Source organism: Saccopteryx bilineata, chromosome 2 (assembly GCF_036850765.1).
Source record: "Saccopteryx bilineata isolate mSacBil1 chromosome 2, mSacBil1_pri_phased_curated, whole genome shotgun sequence".
Lineage (NCBI taxonomy): Eukaryota > Metazoa > Chordata > Mammalia > Chiroptera > Emballonuridae > Saccopteryx > Saccopteryx bilineata.
The window spans coordinates 290,249,890-290,269,353 of NC_089491.1; the positions used below are offsets into that span (position 1 = coordinate 290,249,890).

General features: G+C 51.0%; 1 protein-coding gene across 1 annotated transcript; it reads right to left on the bottom strand.

Annotated features, from left to right (window-relative positions):
• Positions 1-6,359: 6,359 nt before the first annotated feature.
• ZNF648 (zinc finger protein 648) lies at positions 6,360-8,324 on the bottom strand. Its single transcript, XM_066256938.1, is given in 3 exon segments — positions 6,360-7,291; positions 7,833-8,157; positions 8,159-8,324. Coding segments are annotated over 3 exon segments (1,374 nt in total). The 5' UTR covers positions 8,276-8,324.
• Between the last annotated feature and the right edge of the window lie 11,140 nt (positions 8,325-19,464).

The window sequence follows — 19,464 nt, forward strand, 5'->3', positions numbered from 1 at the left end:
TTAAGGATTGCTTTATTTTTCCCATATATATGTTTCTTTGGTTTGTCATAAATGGCCTTACATTGAGTATGTTCCCTGTATGTCTCCCACTTCTGACATTTGGATTATAAAAGGGTCCTTGATTTTATCAAAAGCTTATTCTGCATCTATTGAAATATCATATGAGGTTTCCTCCTTCCTTTTTGAATGTTCTAAGACACATTATGAAAGTGCAATATTGTTACCAGCCATGTATCCCAAGAATAAAACGCCCACTTGATTATGGTGTATGAGATTTTTTCTTAGTATTGCTGGATCCAGGTTGCTAATATTTTGTTGAGGATTTTAGCATCGTAATTCATCAGGGATATTGCCTATAATTTTCTTTCCTTTGTGTTGTCCTTTGCCTGGTTTTAGAATCGAGAATTATTCTCACCTCATAAAAGGAGCTTGGAAGTCTTCCTTCCTCTTGAATTTTTTGAAATAGCTTGAGAAGGATAGGAGTTAGTTCTTCTTTGAATCTTTGGTAGAATTCACTTGTGAAGCCATCAGGCCCAGGACTTTTCTTTTTTGGGAGTTTTTTGATAACTGTTTCAATCTCATTTGTTGTAATTGGTCTGTTTAGGTTTTCTGATTCTTCCAGATTAATTTTTGGAAGATTATATGTTTCAATGAATTTGGTCATTTCACCTGGGTTGTCTAGTTTTTTGGCGTACAGTTCTTCATAGTATTTTCTTACAATATTTTGTATTTCTGTTGTGTCGGTTGTTATTTCTCCACTTTCATTTCTAATTTTATTTATTTGAGTCCTTTCTCTTTTTTTCTTGGTGAGTCTGGTTAAAGGTTCATCGATCTTGTTTACCTTTTCAAAGAACCAGCTCCTGGTTTCATTGATCCTCTGTATTGTTTCTTTAGCCTCTATGTCATTTATTTCTGCTCTGATCTTTATTATTTCCTTCCTTCTACTACCTCTGGGTTTTACTTGCTGTTCTTTTTCTAGTTCCTTTAGATGCAGGGTCAAGTTGTTTATTTGAGCTTTTTCTAGCTTCTTAAGGTATGCCTGTAATGCTATGAACTTCCCTCTCAGGACTGCTTTTGCTGTGTCCCATAAATTTTGAATTGATGTATGCTCGTTATTGTTCATTTCTAGGAATTTTTTTATTTCTTCTTTGATCTCATTGTTAACCCATTCGTTATTTAATAACATGCTATTTAGTTTCCAAGTGTTTGAGTATTTTTCAGTGTTTCTGTTGTGGTTGATTTCTAGTTTCATGCCATTGTGATCAGAGAAAGTGCTTGATATGATTTCAATCTTCTTGAATTTGTTGAGAGCACTTTTGTGCCCTAACATGTGGTCTATCCTAGAGAATGTACCATGAGCACCTGAAAAGAATGTATATTCTGCTGCTTTGGGGTGAAAGGTTCTGAAGATATCTATTAAATCAAGTTGATCTAGTATGTCCTTTAAGTCTGCTGTTTTTTTGTTAATTTTCTTTCTTGAGGATCTATCTAGTGATGTTAGTGGGGTATTGAAATCCCTTATTATTATAGTATTGCTCCTGATCTCACCCTTTAAATCCATCAAAGTCTGCTTTATATATTTAGGTGCTCCTATATTAGGTGCGTAGATATTTATAATGGTTATATCTTCCTGTTGGATTGCTCCCTTTATCATTATGTAGTGACCTTTATATCTTACTATAGCCTTTGTGGGGTTTTTTTTGTTTTTGTTTTTTGTTTTTTGTATTTTTCTGAAGCTGGAAACGGGAGAGACAGTCAGACAGACTCCCGCATGCGCCCAACCGGGATCCACCCGGCACGCCCACCAGGGGGCGACACTCTGCCCACCAGGGGGGCAATGCTCTGCCCCTCCGGGGCATCGCTCTGTCGCGACCAGAGCCACTCCAGCACCTGGGGCAGAGGCCAAGGAGACATCCCCAGCGCCCAGGCCATCTTTGCTCCAATGGAGTCTCGCTGCGGGAGGGGAAGAGAGAGACAGAGAGGAAGGAGAGGGGGAGGGGTGGAGAAGCAGATGGGCGCTTCTCCTGTGTGCCCTGGCTGGGAATCGAACCCGGGACTTCTGCACACCAGGCCGATGCTCTACCACTGAGCCAACCAGCCAGGGCTATAGCCTTTGCTTTTTTTTTTTTTTTTTTTTTTTTTAATTTTTTATTCATTTTAGAAAGAAGAGAAAGAGAAGGGGGAGGAGCAGGAAGCATCAACTCCCATATGTGCCTTGACCAGGCAAGCCCAGGGTTTTGAACCGGTGACCTCAGCATTTCCAGGTCGACGCTTTATCCACTGCGCCACCACAGGTCAGGCAAGCCTTTGCTTTAAAGTCCATTTTGTCTGATATAAATATTGCTACCCCAGCTTTTTTTTCATTTCCATTTGAATGAAATATTTTTTTCCATCCTTTTATCTTCAGTCTGTGTGCATCTTTTGTTTTAAGGTGTGTCTCTTATAGACAGCATATGTATGGATACTGTTTTCTTATCCACGCAGCTACCCTATGTCTTTTGATAGGATCATTTAATCCATTTACATATAAGGTTATTATTGATATGTAGTTGTTTATTGCCATTTTATTCTTTAAAACTGTATTCCTCTTTTGCTATATTCTTTTTCTCCTTTGATCTGTTTACAACAGGCCCCTTAGCATTTCTTGCAGCATTGGTTTTGTTGTAGTGAATTCCTTGAGTTTTGGGTTTGTTTTTTTTTTTGTCTGAAAAGCTTTTTATTTCTCCTTCAATTTTAAATGATAGCCTTGCTGGATAAAGTAGTCTTGGTTGTAGGCTCTTGTTATGCATTACTTTGAATATTTTTTACCATTCCCTTCTGACCTCAAGTATTTCTGTTGAGAAGTCAGAAGTTATCCTTATGGGGGCTCCTTTGTAGGTAATAGTCTTTTTTTCTCTAGCAGCTTTTAATATTTTATTTTTATCTCTTAGCTATGGTATTTTAATTATGATGTGTCTTGGTATAGATTTCTTTGGGTTTCTCTTTAATGGAGTTCTCTGTGCTTCTTGAACTTGTGAGACATTTTTCTGCCTTAATTGAGAGAAGTTTTCAGCTATGATATGTTTGAACAAAGTCTCTATCCCTTGTTCTTTCTCTTCTTCCTCAGGAACCCCTATGATGCGGATGTTATTTCTCTTCATGTTGTCACAGAGCTCTCTTAGAGTTTCCTCAGACTTTTTGAGTCTCCTTTCTTTTTTCTGCTCTGCTTTTGTGCCTTCATTTATCTTGTCCTCTAACTCGCTGATTCGATTCTCAGCTTCATCCATCCTGCTTTTAATTCCTTTCATTGTGTTCTTCATTTCTGATATTGTATGTCATTTCTGACTGATTCCTTTTTATTATTTCAATGTCCTTTTTTATATTTGCTATCTCTTTACTTAGGTGTTCGTAATGACCATCTATTGTTGTTCTAATATCTTTGAGCATCCTAACAATCATTATTTTAATCTCTGCATCTGTTAATTTGGTTATATCTGACTCATTCAGGTCCTTTTCTGGGGATTTCTCTTGGTTCATTTGTGTTGCATTTCTCTGCCTTCTCATTTTGTCTGTGTAAAAGAAAGTTTTGGCCACTGGAGTCCAATGGGTGTGGCCTCTGTGTTCCCTAGGTGTGGTCTGTATGCAGGCCCGCCAACCCCTATGCTGTTGCTGCCTAGGGCATTACAGTATGGGCATTGCCAGTGCCTGCCCACTGGAGCTGTTGCTATGGTTTCTGCCTCTCCTTCATGGGAGTGGCTGTGATTACGTGCTTGGGTGTACAAGTCTCAGTGGCCTTGAGCTTCGCCCTGCCCCCATGGGTGGCATTATGCTCGGCCCTGAGGGCAGGGGTGAGCACCTTTGCTCAGCTGTGGGTCTCCGCCTGATTCGGGCTTTCACCCCGCCCTTGCCGGAGGAGCCTGCTTGTGGGATGGCTGCAAGCCTTGGCTCCACAGGCCAGGTGGGACTGTGTGCCCACACTCAGTAGCGGGACTTCACCTGTTCTGGGCTTTTGGCTCCACCCCCACGGGACGAGCTGGCTCCCAAGTCAGGCCACAAGCCTTGGTTCTGATGGCGGGGCAAGGTTGTGCTCCTGTGCCCTTGCTCAAGGGCTGGTCTCCACCCCTTCTGGGGTTCCCACCCTTCTCCCGCAGGCTGGATTGCAGGCGGTCTGCAGCTGGGCTTGGCCACTTTTGCACTCCCCTCCTCCCCAGCCGGGCAAGACTGAGCTCACACCTGGGCCTCAGTGGTGGCCAGCCAGCTCCGCCCTTGCCGACAGGACAGTGCTTTCACATCCCACCACCGCCTGCCCTCAGGCGAGCCCTCAGCTGTGTGGGTGGGGGCGCTGCAGCTCAGACCCTAAGACTCACTACTGTAGTCCCAAAAGCTCCCTCCTTCTAAGTGACTCTGCTCTGAGTGCCGCGGGAGAGCTTGTTTGGCTCCATCTGGTGTCCTGCTTCCCTTTGCTGGTATTGCTGTTTCCAGGGGAAATATTCACTTCAGATTTGGGGAGTGACTTGTCCCAGGGGTTAGGGTGGCTGTCTCTCAAAATATTTCTCCCTGTGCCTCCTAGATTACACTCTCTTCCTGTTATTCCAGTCCTCTCCTCTCTCCCTGTCCCCCAGAGCCCCGGGTGAGTGGTTGTGAGAGAGGTTTCCTGTGCAGTCCCTTTAAGAAGAATCCTGGGTCTGAGAAATCAGTCTCTTTATCACAAACAGTATCCTGTCTTGTTTCCAGCTAAATACTGTCCATACGCCTCTTCTAGGCTCTGGGGCTGCAGGCTGGGGCTTTGTTCCTGGGACTCAGGACCCTCCCCTCTCTGCTAAACTCACTTCCCACCACGTGAGTCTCTCCTGGCTGCTGTTCGCTCCGCTCCAGGGAGCTGGGAAGCCCTCTCTGCATTTCCTCTTTCCCACCAGTCTCAGTGTGGCTTCTTCAGTGTTCCTTGGTTGAAGAGTCCTCTTAGTTTAGTCCAATGTTGGTTTTTCCAGATGATGGTTCTTATTAGTTTGTAATTCACTTTGGTTCTGGGAGGTGGAATTTGGTACGTCCGCCACTCCATCACCATCTTGTCTTCTCTCAGATGGTTGGCTTCCCTTTTGTACTGGCTTCTCCACTCCTTCTACTTGCGCACCACTGTCTGTCCAATGACAGGTGACCACAGTAATGAGACAGTAATTCCCCACAACAGTGACTCAGCATGACCCTTGCAACAGATGTGAGAAAAGATTGACTTTAAACTATACAAAATCCATACATTGGAAATGCAAATTTCCAATAATCTCAGAGAATAATTGTCGCCATTAGAGAGTAGAGTTGTGTAGGTTTTCAAACCTGGTTTTAATGATTTTAAACATAGTCAAGCCAATTGGCACTTGGGCAAGGGGTGTTTACTTTTATTTGCATCAATTGGAGCTAATGACCCTGGCAAGTTTAAATGAACTCACAAGACTTCCTAAACCACAGTCAGGCCACTATGGAGAAATTTCCTATATCTCTCTGTAAACAGGCAGATTCTCCTATAAATTTTACATGTGATTTAAGCTCCCAGGGTAGGAACAGGAAAAAAGGTGTCCAGAGAGGAGGCACGTGGAAATTTTACAGGTGAGATTCAGCTTAGATGCAGGTACCAAGGTCCATTAGAAAGAGAAGTGGGCTTCTTTTTCAGAGGGTAAGGCTACTTGGGATTTCTAGGATAGCTGATTCCTAAACATAGGACTTAACCCTAAATCTCTTTAAGATAAAGTTCTTCTTCAAAGCCAAGACTCCTAAAGACATTCCTGAGGGTAATTTCAGCAGGAGAGAGGAACTCTGGCCGGGTGTGACTTACTTAGGTAGGTTGTGTTGCTTTGGAAGAGTTCCTAATAGAGACTACTGCTGGTCTCTACTCTTTGATTTACATAAACACTGAGAAGTACCTTCTGCTAAAGAGGACCAGCCCTGCTGCCTTCTTAATATCCAAATGGCTCTGAGGGCAGGACAGGGCAACCTTTTTTCTCATCATATCCCTGGAACCCTGCACCGTGCCTGCAGATAATTCTACAATTTCTGATGATTAGATTCCCCCAACCAAGAAATTCAACTCCTGACCAGCGTTCATGACGTTTTCTTACCCTCTTCCCACTTGAATATAATCTCTGAGATGCTTTAGAAAGACTGAGATGAAGCTACACACCCGGGTACTAGCCCGTCAGTTACTTTTTACACAAGAGATCAAACATATAAGTCAATTAGATTACCCTGTGGTCAGTGACCCACTGGAAGGAGGGGCTACCAGGGCGCTAGGTGGCAATTCCGTGTGAGAGGGCTTGTCCACAGAGGAGGTTTCCAAGCAGCGAGGATGGCAGTGTGTTCACTTTCCCTGAGAGTCACCGATGGAGCCCTCACTCGTCACAGAAGGGGATGGGCTCCATTTTGCAGGTGCCATGTTTTGCTCGGTGCCATTGGAGGTGACTGGACCTGGTAAAGGCCTGGCCACAGACCTCACACTGGTAGGGCCTCTCGCCGATGTGCACCCGAATGTGCTGGGCCAGCTCCAAGGCGATGCAGAAGGCCCTGCCGCACTCGGCACAGAGGAAGCCCTTATCCCCAGAGTGGACCTGCTGGTGCCGCTTCAAGGTGGAGGAGGGGGTGAAGGCTCGGCCACACTGCGTGCAGGGGAAGGGCCTCTCGCGGGTGTGGATGCGCTGGTGGTGCGCCAGTCGGGAGGGTTGCACGAAGGCCACGCCGCAGTCGGCGCACCAGAAAGGCCTCTGGCCGCTGTGCAGCGTCTGGTGCTCTATCAGGTTGAAGGACTTGGTGAAGCGCTTGCCGCAGGCCGGGCAGTGGAAAGGCTTCTCGCCCAGGTGCACGCGCTGGTGACGCAGCAGCGACAGGGGCTTGTTGAAAGTCTGGCCGCAACGGGCGCACGGGAAGGGCTTGTCGTTGCTGTGCATGTTGCGCTGGTGTTTGCATAGGTCGGAGGAGCGCAAGAAGGCCTTGCCGCAATCCGGGCACCGGTAGGGCTTCTCGCCCGTGTGCGTGCGGAGGTGCTTGCGGTGGTCCGAGGACCAGGTGTAGGCCTTGTCGCAGAAGGGGCAGCGGTAGGGGCGCTTGCCCGTGTGCAGGCGCTGGTGCTGCAGCAGCGTGCCGCGGTGGGAGTAGGCCTTCCCGCACAGCTTGCACACATACGGCTTGACGCCCCGCGTCTGCACGGGGCTGAATGGCATGCTGGGCTTCTGGAAGGCCCGACTGCCCCGCAGGGGATGTGTCTCTCCCTGCCCACCTGCAACCCTGGGGCTGTGGCCCTTCAGGCCAGTCCTCGCTCTCGCCATCCCTGCCATTACCAAGCGGGCTGGTGGGGGCGACCCCTGGGCTCGAGTGTCTCCTGCGTGGGGAGGTCCCGATTGCCTCCTTGCTTGGGGACACACGCGGGAGAAGAATTGTCTGGGGACGTGTCTACACCTCTTTGTGCCCAGAAATATCTTCCAGGACCAGGGAAGCTGGATGGGTTACCCAAGGTGGCGTCCAGCTTTGTACCTGGTGTCTCCATCATCGCCAGTGGGTAACAAGTCCCTAGGACAGAGGTCGGGAACCTAAGGCTCACAAGCCAGATGTGGCTCTTTTGATGGCTGCATCTGGCTTGCAGACAAATCTTTAATAAAAAAATAACATTAAAAATATAAAACATTCTCATATATTACAATCCATTCATTTCCTACCGCTCATGTTCATGGTTGCGAGTGGCTGGAGCCAATCACAGCTGTCCTCCGGGACAACATCAAACTTTTATTGGATAATGCATAACGTACACGGGTTGTTGTATGGCTCTCACGGAATTACATTTTAAAATATGTGGCATTCATGGCTCTCTCAGCCGAAAAGGTTCCCGACCCCTGCCCTAGGAGGTTGTTTCTGAACTAACGACCTGTGTGAGAGGTTGCAGAGGAGGGCTCTGTGCGCTGCGCTGGCTCGGGGGGCGTCCTGGGTGGTCTTCAATTGGCCTCTCCCTGCACTGGACTTCCCAGGCCTCGACACCGGTTTTTTCCCCATGACCCCAGGACTGGAGTCAGAGAAGTTCTCTTCCCTCTCGCTGGATGGCTGCTGCCATGGCAAGTTGAGAGTGTCCCGAGTCCCTTGTGAGCTGCCCCTTGGACAGGCCTGGTGATCAGGGTCACCAGTGTCCCCTGCCTCCCCACCATTCATTCTCCTCTTCTCTCTCTGAGTTCATGCTCGGCTTCTGGCGCTCCTGAGGCTCCTCACTCAAGCTGCAGAGAGGAGACACCTCGGCCCACCTGTTCTGGGCGTCCACTTGTGCCATGATGTCCAGACACTTCTACGCTTCCTACTCCCAGCCAGACCTCCGCTTGGCTCAGGATACCCGCAAAAAGGAAAGTGTGGAGAGGAAATCACAAAGAATGCCCTCAGTCACACTGCGGCAGGACTTAGGTCCTCACTACAGATCTGTTTCCCGCGGGTAGCCATGCCGGCCACAGCCTTGTGCCTCACAGCGGGAGGCGAGGCTGGGTCCCGCTGAAAACTCAGTCACTCTGAATCCCTTCAGCGGTCCCACGGGCTAGAAGACTTAAGAAGCACTGCTGTCAGGGATGGCAAGGGCGGGATATTTGCTGAGTGACAGCTGTGCTCCGCCTCCTTTCCGGGGCTCAAACCCCAACTGCTAGCCTGTGTGTGGGGAAGGCTGGATGTGAGGGTGGGGAGCAAGGCCTGGTTCTCTCCAGGCCTCGTTAACTCTCCGGCCAGACGGGAAGTTGACAACCAGGCTGGCTTTTGCTGTCCCTGCCAGAAGTGCCAGTCTGCCATCTCTTGGTGGTGTCAGCTTGGGACTGTGTCCCAGGCACTGGGCGGTGTGGGGCTTCTGAAGACAAGCCCCTGGGAGGCTGGAAGACACTAGGGTTTGTCCAAGAAGATTCCGGCGGCCTCTCACTTCTTACCCGTGCGTCTCAGCCTTGGTGATGCAGAACCTTGAGTGCTGGGCAGAGTAGACACACACACGGGAGAAAGGTGTCCCCACAGAAAGCTTGAACTATCTTTGACACTGCTTTATCTTACACTTTCAGGAGAAGGCACATTCTGTCACATTTGTTTTCATATAAAAAATAGTATTTAAATTTACCTTCAGTTGAAATGTTAACTCCCTCCCCCCCAGCATGCCGTGTTTATCCCATGGCCTCATGGATTCCTGGCACACCCACATGCACCCTAGGGGTGCACATACCCCCCAGAGGTGGGGATATAGGGTTGGGGCAGCAAGGCATGACGGAAAGAAAGCCAGCTGGGGTTGGCTACCAGGACTGATTGTGTGAGCGAGACATTTCCAAGGAGTTGCTGTGATGAGAGGCAGGCTGTGAGGGTCTGTGTGTGTGGTGGTGGTGGGGGTAGGGGAGTGGGGAAGGTGGGGGGGGCACTTTCTCACCAGAGGCCTGGTTTGCTTTGGTCTGGAGGGAACCATCTGAGAACCCAGGGGGTGGTAGGGTTAGCAGTTACGTAGTTCCATTTTCTACATGAACAGTGTGAGCCAGGCAATGTGCTGAGCACTTCATGGACATGATTTCATTTCTCGCTCCCAGAAAACTTTAAGCTAGGTGCTGTTACTATCTTTCCATTTCACAGACTTGGAAACTGAGGCTTAAGGAGGTTATTTACCTGCTCAGGGCCTCGCAGCTCATACACAGTAGCCCTGGGGTTTCTGACTTCGAGGTCCTTGTGCCAAGCCTAGAGCCACGCGGCCTTCAGGTGTGGCTCCCTGACTGAGGCCGGCCCGGGGGCGGGGCCCTGCCCAGGGGCAGCCACAGCATCCGGGAAAGAGCCGCTGTGTTCTGCAAGCATCAAAGCCCCTTGTGTTTCCTGGGCCAAGGAACCTTGGCTAAGGAGCCTCACCTCTGAGCTCCTCCCTGCTCCAGTGGACCCAGACTCCCCTCCGCAGGAGAGAGGCCCTGCCTGACACAGGCTGCAGAGACCGCTGCCTGGGATGGTCAGGAGTCTCCGCGCCGGCCCGTGCACTTCCAGAACGCTGCTTCTCCGCTCCTCCAGCCCCTTCCTCTGCCAGATCAGAGGGGCAGAGCAGCCAGCTCTGCACTTGGGGCAGCTCACATGGGCCCCTCTTGAGGCCGGAGCCGTTCCATTACCCTCAGCAAGCTGCATTCATTCATTCAACTGACATTTACCCAACAGACCAAATCGCGTACTTGTGCACCCACAACCGTCTCTGAGCCCTAGCTTCTTCCCCTGCAGGCTGGAAATACTTCTACTGGCTCGTCTACATGAAGCCCCCACATGGCTGTATCCAGAGACTTCTGGGAGGTGTCTCCAGTAGCGCTTTCTAACCTTGTTCATCTCACGGCACATATAAACTAATTACTAAAATTCTGTCGCATACCCCAAAATATATTTTTTACCAATCTGACGAAAAACAAATAGGTATAATTTTGATTCATTCACACAGAAGTGTTGGCTGTTGTCATTTTCTTTTACTTGACAACCTAAGGGAAAAGAGGTCAGTGCCCCTGACTAAATAGTCAGGTACGGCATGTTTTAAACAAGCTCGTGGCACGCTGGTGTGCCGCCAGAGGCACAGTGGTTGGAAATCGGTGTCTGGATGGATGGTCTAGCAGCCAGAGGTCAGACTCACACAGTGTGGTCATGTCCTGTCCTGTCACACGGGCCCCCATGTCCTCCAGCTCCCGCCTGACCGGAAGCTGAGATACATGTGTAAGGATTGGAGGGCAGTGGGGAGACATCCTCCCTTCCTGCTCAGATGCAGATGCCGTAGGCGGAGGGAAGGTACAATGCAGTAATGACGGGGGTTTAAGTGTCTCACATCCTTTTGTGCCCTGTAGCCCAGGGCCCCCTCCTACCTCTCTGCTCGATCCCCATAACATGTCCGAGTATGGCTGGCATCTCTGTTGACAGAGAACCAGGTTTGAGATATTTTCAACATAGTGGTTCTTAGAGAGTGGCTGTGTGTGTGTGTGTGTGTATGTGTAGTTAACGGAGGGGACACAGCACTGGCCAGCTTACTATGACATGCTCAGGCCAGCAAGCCAGATCAGGAACTGTGGCCCTCCCACAGGGACAGCAGAGCGGTGCTGGCTGTGACTGCAGCAGACTTCTTAGGCGTCTGTGAAGCTCCACGGGGGACTGTCTGTGGACCACTTACCTCACCTGCTCCCCACCCCGCCGCCAGCACACATGCCCTGTTCTACGTGACATAGCCTCACTCCCCTTCCTTGGCCACAGGTGAGCCTGCTCGGGGCAGCGGGCAGCACTCTGCCAGCTCATACCTTCCCGAAAGCCAACAGGAGGCTGCCTTTTCAGCAGTGAAATTCCTCCCCCGTCTGTGGCCACGTCCCCCCTGAACCTGTCCCGCTCTGTTCCTCCTGCCGCTGCCATCGGCCCCCTCTTGACCACAGGAAGACCAGGAGGAAGGCAGGGACTCGGGTGGGATTTTCTGGCAAAGGCTACAAAACATTCCTGGTCTAGGGGAGGAACGCTGATGTGGGTGTGGCTGGCCCCCTGCTCTCCAGATGTGCCGACCCTGGCTGTCAGGCCACAGTTCCTGGAAGTGTCTCCACACCTGCCAGCCAGGAGTGGCCCATGCACAGCCTCCAGCTCCCCCAGCGCACACGTGGACACTGTGCAGAGGCCTGGCCTGAGGCTGGTTCCAGCCCCCCATCCTGCCCCTCTATCCACTTCCCTTCCAGGGACTGTCCTAGGTCCCCCCAGGGCAGCCCCTCCCACCTCCCCCTCTGTCCACCTGCCTCTGAGCAGACACTGCCAGTCGCTTACCCAGAAACGCAGACAGCAGTGTGGGCCCCCACCCCCGCCCTGGCCTCTGTCACTTGTGACCTCTCAGCAGCTGGAACCTGAGTTTGGTACACACCAGCAGAGACGCTGTCTCTGTCCCTCACACTTCTCTGTCCAGCGCAGCAGCTGCAGAGAGAGTTCAGGAGGTGGGGCCCGTGGAGCACACTCAGCCTTCCTGCCTGCGTCCTGCCCTCTCCCCTACCCCCTCCCACAGGGCCAGCTCCTCCCTGCCTCTCTCAGGAAGGTTGCTCGGTCCTCTGCAGGTGGCCCTGCCCTCCTGTTCTCTCTCATTCCTCCCTCCCAGCAGAGTCAGCGGTCCCTCCTTCAGTCCTGCCCTCCTAGGCCCATAGGCCACTTGTCTCGTGTGCGCTTCCTGGATTAGCATGCTTTTTCCCTCCCTGGGAGGCAGAACAGGCGATTGGCCTGTCCTCCCTCCTCCCCTATACTATTGCCCATGTTTTACAGAGCTGTGGTTTGAGCAGAATTCTGTGAGGTCATCATTGGCTCAAAGATGCCCATGATCATTTAGCTGGGGTTGGGGGGGGGGTACAAAGGGATAGTTCTCTCTCCTTGTTCATACAGATGTCAGGCCCCTGGGACATTAACACAGGAGATAGTAACTATGATGTCCCTTGGTGGCCAGAAAGTATACTGGTTGACAGCAGGGTTCTGGGACTGGGTTTGAATCTTACCATTCACTGGCTGTGTGACTTTGGGTGAGTTACTTAACCTCTCTGTGCCTTCGCTCCTCATCTCTAAAATAGGGATCATGATAGTATCCCTCTCATGGGGGTCTTGGGAGAATTAATGAGACAATTCATATTAAAAGCTTAGCACAGGGTCTAGAATACAGTAGTGCCCAGAAAAGTTAGCTGCCCTCACTGTCACCAGCCATGCTGCCATGTTTCCAGGGAAGACGTCCCTCACAGGGCTCCTTCTGTATCCCCTGGACTGTTAGGGCTGCAGCATGTACACCTAACACTTGTTTGGAACAGTAATTTTCAGGGTGTGATCCAGAGAAGCAGGTTTATTTTGTAGGTGTGGCTTCAGAGGGAGGAGGTAGACAGCAGGGAGATGCCTCTAGGCATTTGAGTCTGAAAGTTCACCACAAAGTGCAAATGTCAATGTCCCTGAAGTCAAGCATGGATTGCTCCAGGCCCGTGGCCAGGCACTGCAGTGGCAGGAGCATCCTGCACGCTCATGGTTCTCAAAGGGGGCCCTGGCCAGAAACGGTGAAGAATCACTGGTGTTGCAGGCAGGAGATGTGTGAGATAGAGAGGGCAGTTACTTAAAATATCTCCCCTAGTAACTTATCACCTCACACCCCGACACCGCCGTTCAGAAGTTCCCACGGTGGCCATATCGTACAGGCTTTGGCAAGCAAGGGGCTGGATTCCTCAGGAGGGGCCCGAGGAGGTGAGAGCTGGGGCTGGGGTGAATGTGAGTGTGAGTGTGAGTGTGAGTGTGTGTGTGTCTCCTCCCTCCCAGACTCACAGCAAAGTGAGCATTCACTGAGCGCTCACTCATGCTGCCCAAGGAGGCACTGGTTCCCACAAATGCTACCCGCTGGGGTCCAGCCCAGACAACTTGTTCTCATCATGCTTTGTTTCTTGGAACCTTAATAACTGACCCCCACTTTTCGAGGGGCTCCCGAGTTCACCTGCCCACTCTTTCTCCCCCACACTGGTATGCTGGAGAACTCAGAGCCGTCAGGGACAGTTCTGCCGTGGGACAGCACACTGTGGAGCAAGAAGCAGGACCTGTCTCTGCCTGGGCTTCGGGGAGGTCTTTCCCGTAAAAGTGCCTTTTGAGTTGCACCCGGAAGGATGAGTCTGCGTCTCACTCCTGTCGGGAGTCATACTCCATACTCCTCGGCCCTGGTTCCCCTTGGTTCTCGAGGAGCAGCCCTGGCTCTGCCTCCTTCTGTACCTGGATGGGGCCTCCTGCTCTCTGGCCCCGCCTCCAGCTCACGTGTACATTGCCCCCAGGCGTCCGGCTGCTGCGGCTGCTGCTGCAGAGCGCCTGCTCCCTCGTCCTCCTGGGCCACGCCCCCTACAGCCCTGGCCAGGGGACAAGGGGCCTTTTCTCTCCAAGGCCCCCACCTAACACACACGTCTTTCCTCACAGCTGTCTAGCGGGTCTGCCTGAACACAGAGGTAATTCACAGGAGAGAAGGCGAGGCCTTTGAGGTTTCCATGGAGACACACCTCCCCTTGCCCTTCTCAGCTGCTCTGCTGAGCAGAACGGGAGGACCTCTGTCCAGAACGCTCTGGCCGTGAGCGTGAAGCCAGAAATGTGAAGGCTCTGGGAAGAATGTCCCTCTCGGGCTCCTGGAGTGCAATGGGACCCTGTCCGTGTGGGTTCTGCTGTCCCGAGTGACCCAAAGACTGGCCCTGCGCAGAGCCCTCACTGTGCATGTCTGTCCCCTGGAAAGGCCATGGACACCCGCACACATCTAATTGAAGGGCGTGGGTGGAGAACAGAGATAAAAACACAAACAAAAGTTAGTGCTATAAAACTATAAAGAAATCCTTTGCACAATTTTATGCCATGCCATTTGAAAACAACGAGACAAGTTATGTCCTGTATGGAAACCAAAATAAATAAATAAAGTGAAAATCTCACATTTAGAACAAAAAGTATCAACAATTGGCTTATGCCTGGGCCCCTTGTGGTGAATGTGCCTCAGCCAACTGAGTCCTCAGCCAACTGAGTCCTCAGCCTTGTAGAAATAGACACCTGGTATTGATGGAGCACTCCCCCCCCCCCAACGGGGCGGTAGGGGCCAGGGCGGAGATGTGATGGGTCCAGGTGGGGCAGCTCTGGAGATGAGGACCCAGCATGTCCTGGGTGCAGCTCTTCAGCCTGGCGTGTTCATCTGGGAGGCACCGAGGAGGGGAAGGAGGGAGGGCGATGGCGGGAGCTCTTTGCACAAAGAGCACAGTCTTTTCTCCCCCAGGAGAAATGGGCTGGGTGACTGTTCCAGGCAGAGGAACAGTACCTGCGAAGGCACTGAGCTGAGGTCCTGCCTGGCGTGTCGGAGGGACAGCCGAGAAGCTGGTGCAGCTGCTGGGAAGGCACAGGAAGGGGGAGCGGAGAAGTGACAAGGGGCCCTGTCGTGTGGCGCCTTGAAGATTATGTGAGGAATAACCTTTATTTGGAATAAATGGGGAACTCTTCAGAAGGTTTAGGGTAAATGGAGAACATTAATTAATTCGACAAATACTTAGTACCTACTATGTGCCGATCGATTATTGTGTTGGACTTTGGGGTTTTATCAGTGAATGGCAAATCCCACCACGAGAAACTTACAACTCTTAACAGTCTATATGATCAAAGAAGAAAGGTCTGAAATAATAGCCTTGGTTTCCACCTTAAGACACTAGAAAAGAAGATCAAAGTAAAGCCAAAGTAGAATAAAGGAAATGATGAAAACTAGAATATAAATAAATAAAAAAACAAAAACAATAGGAAAATACCCAATGAAACCAAAAGCTAGTTCTTTGAGATCAATAAAATTGGTAATCCTCTTGTCAGAATGATCAGGTAAACAAAAGAGAGAAAACACCAATTAGCAGAACCAGGAATTGGAGAGGGCTATGACATTTCCACAGACTCTACAGATGCTGAAAGGATCATAATGGAATATTACAAACAACTTTATCCCAATAAACTTGACCATTTAGAAGAGAAAAATTCCTTGAAAGAAACACACTAACAAACCTTTCTGGAAAAGAAATAATGTGAATAGCCCTACATCTGTTAAAGAAATTGCGTTTGTAGCTTAAAACCAGCATACAAACAAAACTCCAGGTCCAGAGGGCCAGGTCTGAAGACCTCCTCCCCACTTGGTCACCGGGTGTAGGGAGCCCCGGGAAGGACGTGATTCCAGACAAAGCAGGCATCTTCAGTGATACCTGGGCAGGGGACAGAGTGAACCGGGAGAGAAGGAGGAGGTCACGGCCACATCATGTGGGGTCTTGCAGGTCGTTTTAAAGTCGGGCTTCTACTGTGAGTGATGCCTTCCCCGGATCAGTCTGGCTGCCGTTTTCAGAAAGCTGGTGGGAGCCATGGCAGACTCCGGAGGACCCCGTAGGAGGCTTTGCAGTGATCCGGATCAGAGGTGACGGTGGATTGGACCAGAATGTCCGTAAATGGTGCACAATGCTCAATTTCTGGGTGTATGTTGAAGTTAGAACAAAATTTGGTTATAGATTGGACATAAAAGTGAGAAAAAAAACAAAAGCCAGAGACAACAGAAGGATTTGGGGCTCAAACAGCTAAGAGGAAGTAGTTGCCCTCAGCTGAGATGGGGAAGACTGTGGGAAACAGCTTTGAGGGGATAAGGTCAGGAGTTTAGGCTTGGTCAGCATTTCCAAGTGGAAACGTCCGAGAGACTATTGGATATCGGCACTGGATTGGATACAGGCAGCAGGATTTCAAGGTGGCGGTCTAGACAGAAGATGAAATTTAAAAGTTATTCATGTGTGGATTACCATGTGATTCTGAGTCACCGTGAGGGTGTACCTAGTGCAATCCAAGGTCGGAGCCTCGGACTGATCCAGAGGTAAGAAGTGGGGAGATGAGACGTTTCAGCCACAGAGATGAAAGAAGAGGACAAAGGGATTTGGGGGGAATTAGAGGGTGTGAGAAGTTGGGGACCAAGGGAGAGAATAGTCCAGGGAGAAGGGAAGCCTCCGAGAGCTCCCGCTAAATGAGGACCAAGGATTGACCCTTCGATCAATTGAGCCGCATGGGCATCAGATGCCCACCGGAGCCGATCGGAGAGGGGAGAGGAATTGTAGGCAGGGAGTACCGGCGGCTCATTGGAGGAGGTGCACTGTGAGAGGGAACCGAGAAGTGGGAACAGGATGCTTGTACGCTGAGCAAAACGGCCCAGGACAGGGGTGGGAGTGCAGGGAGGGGCTGGGGTGAGGTCCCTGAGAAAGTGAGACAGGGCGGGGCCCAGTGCCCAAGCAAGGGCTGGCCTCACACAGGTGGGTGGGCGGCTTGTCCACAGGAGCAGAGGAAAGCTACTGAACAGGGACCCAGATGCGGGGTGGGGGGAGATGCGGAGCTGGGATGAGGAGCTGGAGGTGCTGCTCTTTGCAGGGCTGCTGCTTCTTGGTGCAGGGGAACGAGGTCATCAAGGTCATCAGTGCAAGGGGGGCGGGGTGGAGAGTGATGGGCCCATGACCGCCCACCAGCAAGGCAGGCGCACCTGAGGTTGGTGGCCAGCCGCTGAAGTCAGACCGGCCCAGGAGATGGCGTGCCCCCGCCTCTGCGGTGGTCAGCCCCGTGGGCGCAGGCTCGGTGTGGGCGCAGAACTGGAACTCACCGGGGTCAGAGTTGGCTGGACAGGCACAGTGAGCAGAAGGGGGGTATGGCAGATGAGGGTGCATGAGAAAAGGAGGCCATTGATACGATAAACCACGGAACTGACGCCGAGTGAGATGGGGCGAGTGGACGTGAGGGGGTGGGGCCAGTTGCAGAGCCAGTGACCCCGCTGCGATGATGGTGTAGCCACGTAGGAATGCCATTTCTTTGATGTGACCTTTCTCTTTTCTCTCCTTTGGAACCACACTGGCCCCAGCCAGCACCCTGACTCGCCCGCCTCCTTCTGCCTTGTATGACACTTCCTTAATCATTAAACCTTCAAGACAACGAGGTTCTCTGGTCGGTGGCATCAAATAACCTTAGGATGAGTCTTAGCGACAAAGCCATGCGTCTGTTGATCCCAGAGACAGAGTTTAGATATAACTAGAGACAACATTTAGGCCTCAGCTGTGTTTCGGCACCAGGCCCAGAAAAGCAGTGACCTCAGGCCCAGAAGAAGTGACCAACTACCCCTACCCTACCGTAGGCCACTCAGTAGAGCCACGGCCCAAACCCCCTTTGTCCTCAGGAATGATTTTCCTCTGTCACCTGTCCCCTGGAAGTCATCAGCGAGCCAGGCCTTGAGCTCAGCTGTCTCCGGACATGGGCCACTTCCTGAAATAAACCCTTCCTTTCTTTGCTGCAAACTCCAGTCCGGGTTTTACTGGGCTTTGATATGTGTACGCAAATGGACCTTTTCAGTCCAGAAACGAAGGGCTGTTGGTGATGGGATTGCAGGAGCAGGGGCTGGTCAGAGACTTGGGATTATGGAGGGGGCCAGTTATTTCTGACATCGGGTGTTAGTCTTCAGCCACGTGAGTGGATATTTGAGACAGGGTGGAGGATGGGATCACTGGAGGAGAGGAGCTCAGGGGACTGAGAAGCCAGCTCCACGGGGCTGTAGACCCAAGGATAATGAGGAGGGGACAGTGTCAGTGAGAATCCCATAGAAGGAATGGAGGAGGGTGATCTGAGGATTCTGGGAGAATCAACAAGGGGAGGAAGAGTGCTGCAGGCCGGTGCTTGGATCTTCAAAGCCTGGATGTTTTGAGGGAAAATGGCCTGAAACAGCAAAAAGGAATGAGGCAGACACCTGCCCCACCCAGTGGAAGGAGGATGTGAAAGAGACTAGTAAGTCCACTTGAGCCGGCCTCAGGAAGCTGCTCTCAGAAGAGCGTCAGTGTTCAATGAGAGCAAAGTGGGGAAGAGAAGACGTTGAGGATACAGGATCATGTCTTTATCCAGCTTAATGCATGTCAGTGACTTCCTGCCGTGCTTAGAACCTCTCAGACCAATCCCCATGCCACCTGCTCACTCCTTTTACACGCCAGCCACAGCGTCCTTATGTGCTTCTTGGATGTGCCAAATTTGTTCTGACCCCAGGGCCTTTGCATTTGCAGGTGTGCTGTTTTGTTTTATTTTTCTTCAGATCACACCTCTGACCCCACCCCAGTCCTTTAGGTCTCATGTTGACTGTCATTTCCTCTAGGAGACCTTGCTGAACACTCTTGTTAAATCAGAGTGTGGTGCTGGGGCCCTAGAGGAGACCGTGATCCGCAGGGAGTTCCTGCCCTTGAGCGACCCACAGTCTGGTAAAGCTGACAAAGAAGTGAGCAGGCGCTTTCAGAGTGTGCTGGAGGCTGTGATTGAGGCAAGCGCACGGGGGCACACAGGAGAAACCCTGACCTCACATAGCACTGCTGGTGGGGAACAGGGCACCGTAAGGCCCGGCACACATTAGTCCAGAGACTGCTGGGGCCTGGAGGGTCGGGATGGGGAGTGGCCACTGAAGGATAATTTTTTTCTTTTGTCTTTAGAAGGTATATCATTCTTCTGCTGAAGAGTTACAAGCAAAAGCAGAACATTAACAAATTTGGTCCCAAAACAAGTCCAGAGTGGACACTCAGGAGCCCGATGACCAACCACAACCTTCTGGAGCATATCACAGGCCATCTGGGGGAAACATTTGGCTAGGATCCTAAAACCTCCAGAGCCACAGAATGTCCTAGACTATTGGTCTTCCCTAACACCCAGACAGTTTGACTACCCAGCTTTGCAATGGGGCCATCGCTCCATTTTATTCTGGGGCCACGTCTTGACCTTCTTTGTACCGATGACCAGTATGAATCTGCTAGGAGGCCTGGGGTGCGAGAACAGAACGCTGGGTTCCTTTGCTTTCTCCGTGTGCTCTGAATTTGTATTTCTCTACTTCCAAGGCCCATGGGTTACCATGGAGACAGCGGGGTTCTTTCAGCATGGGGTGCAGAGGTCTGCTGGCTCTGGGATGTCCCTCTGCCATTCTTGGGCCCC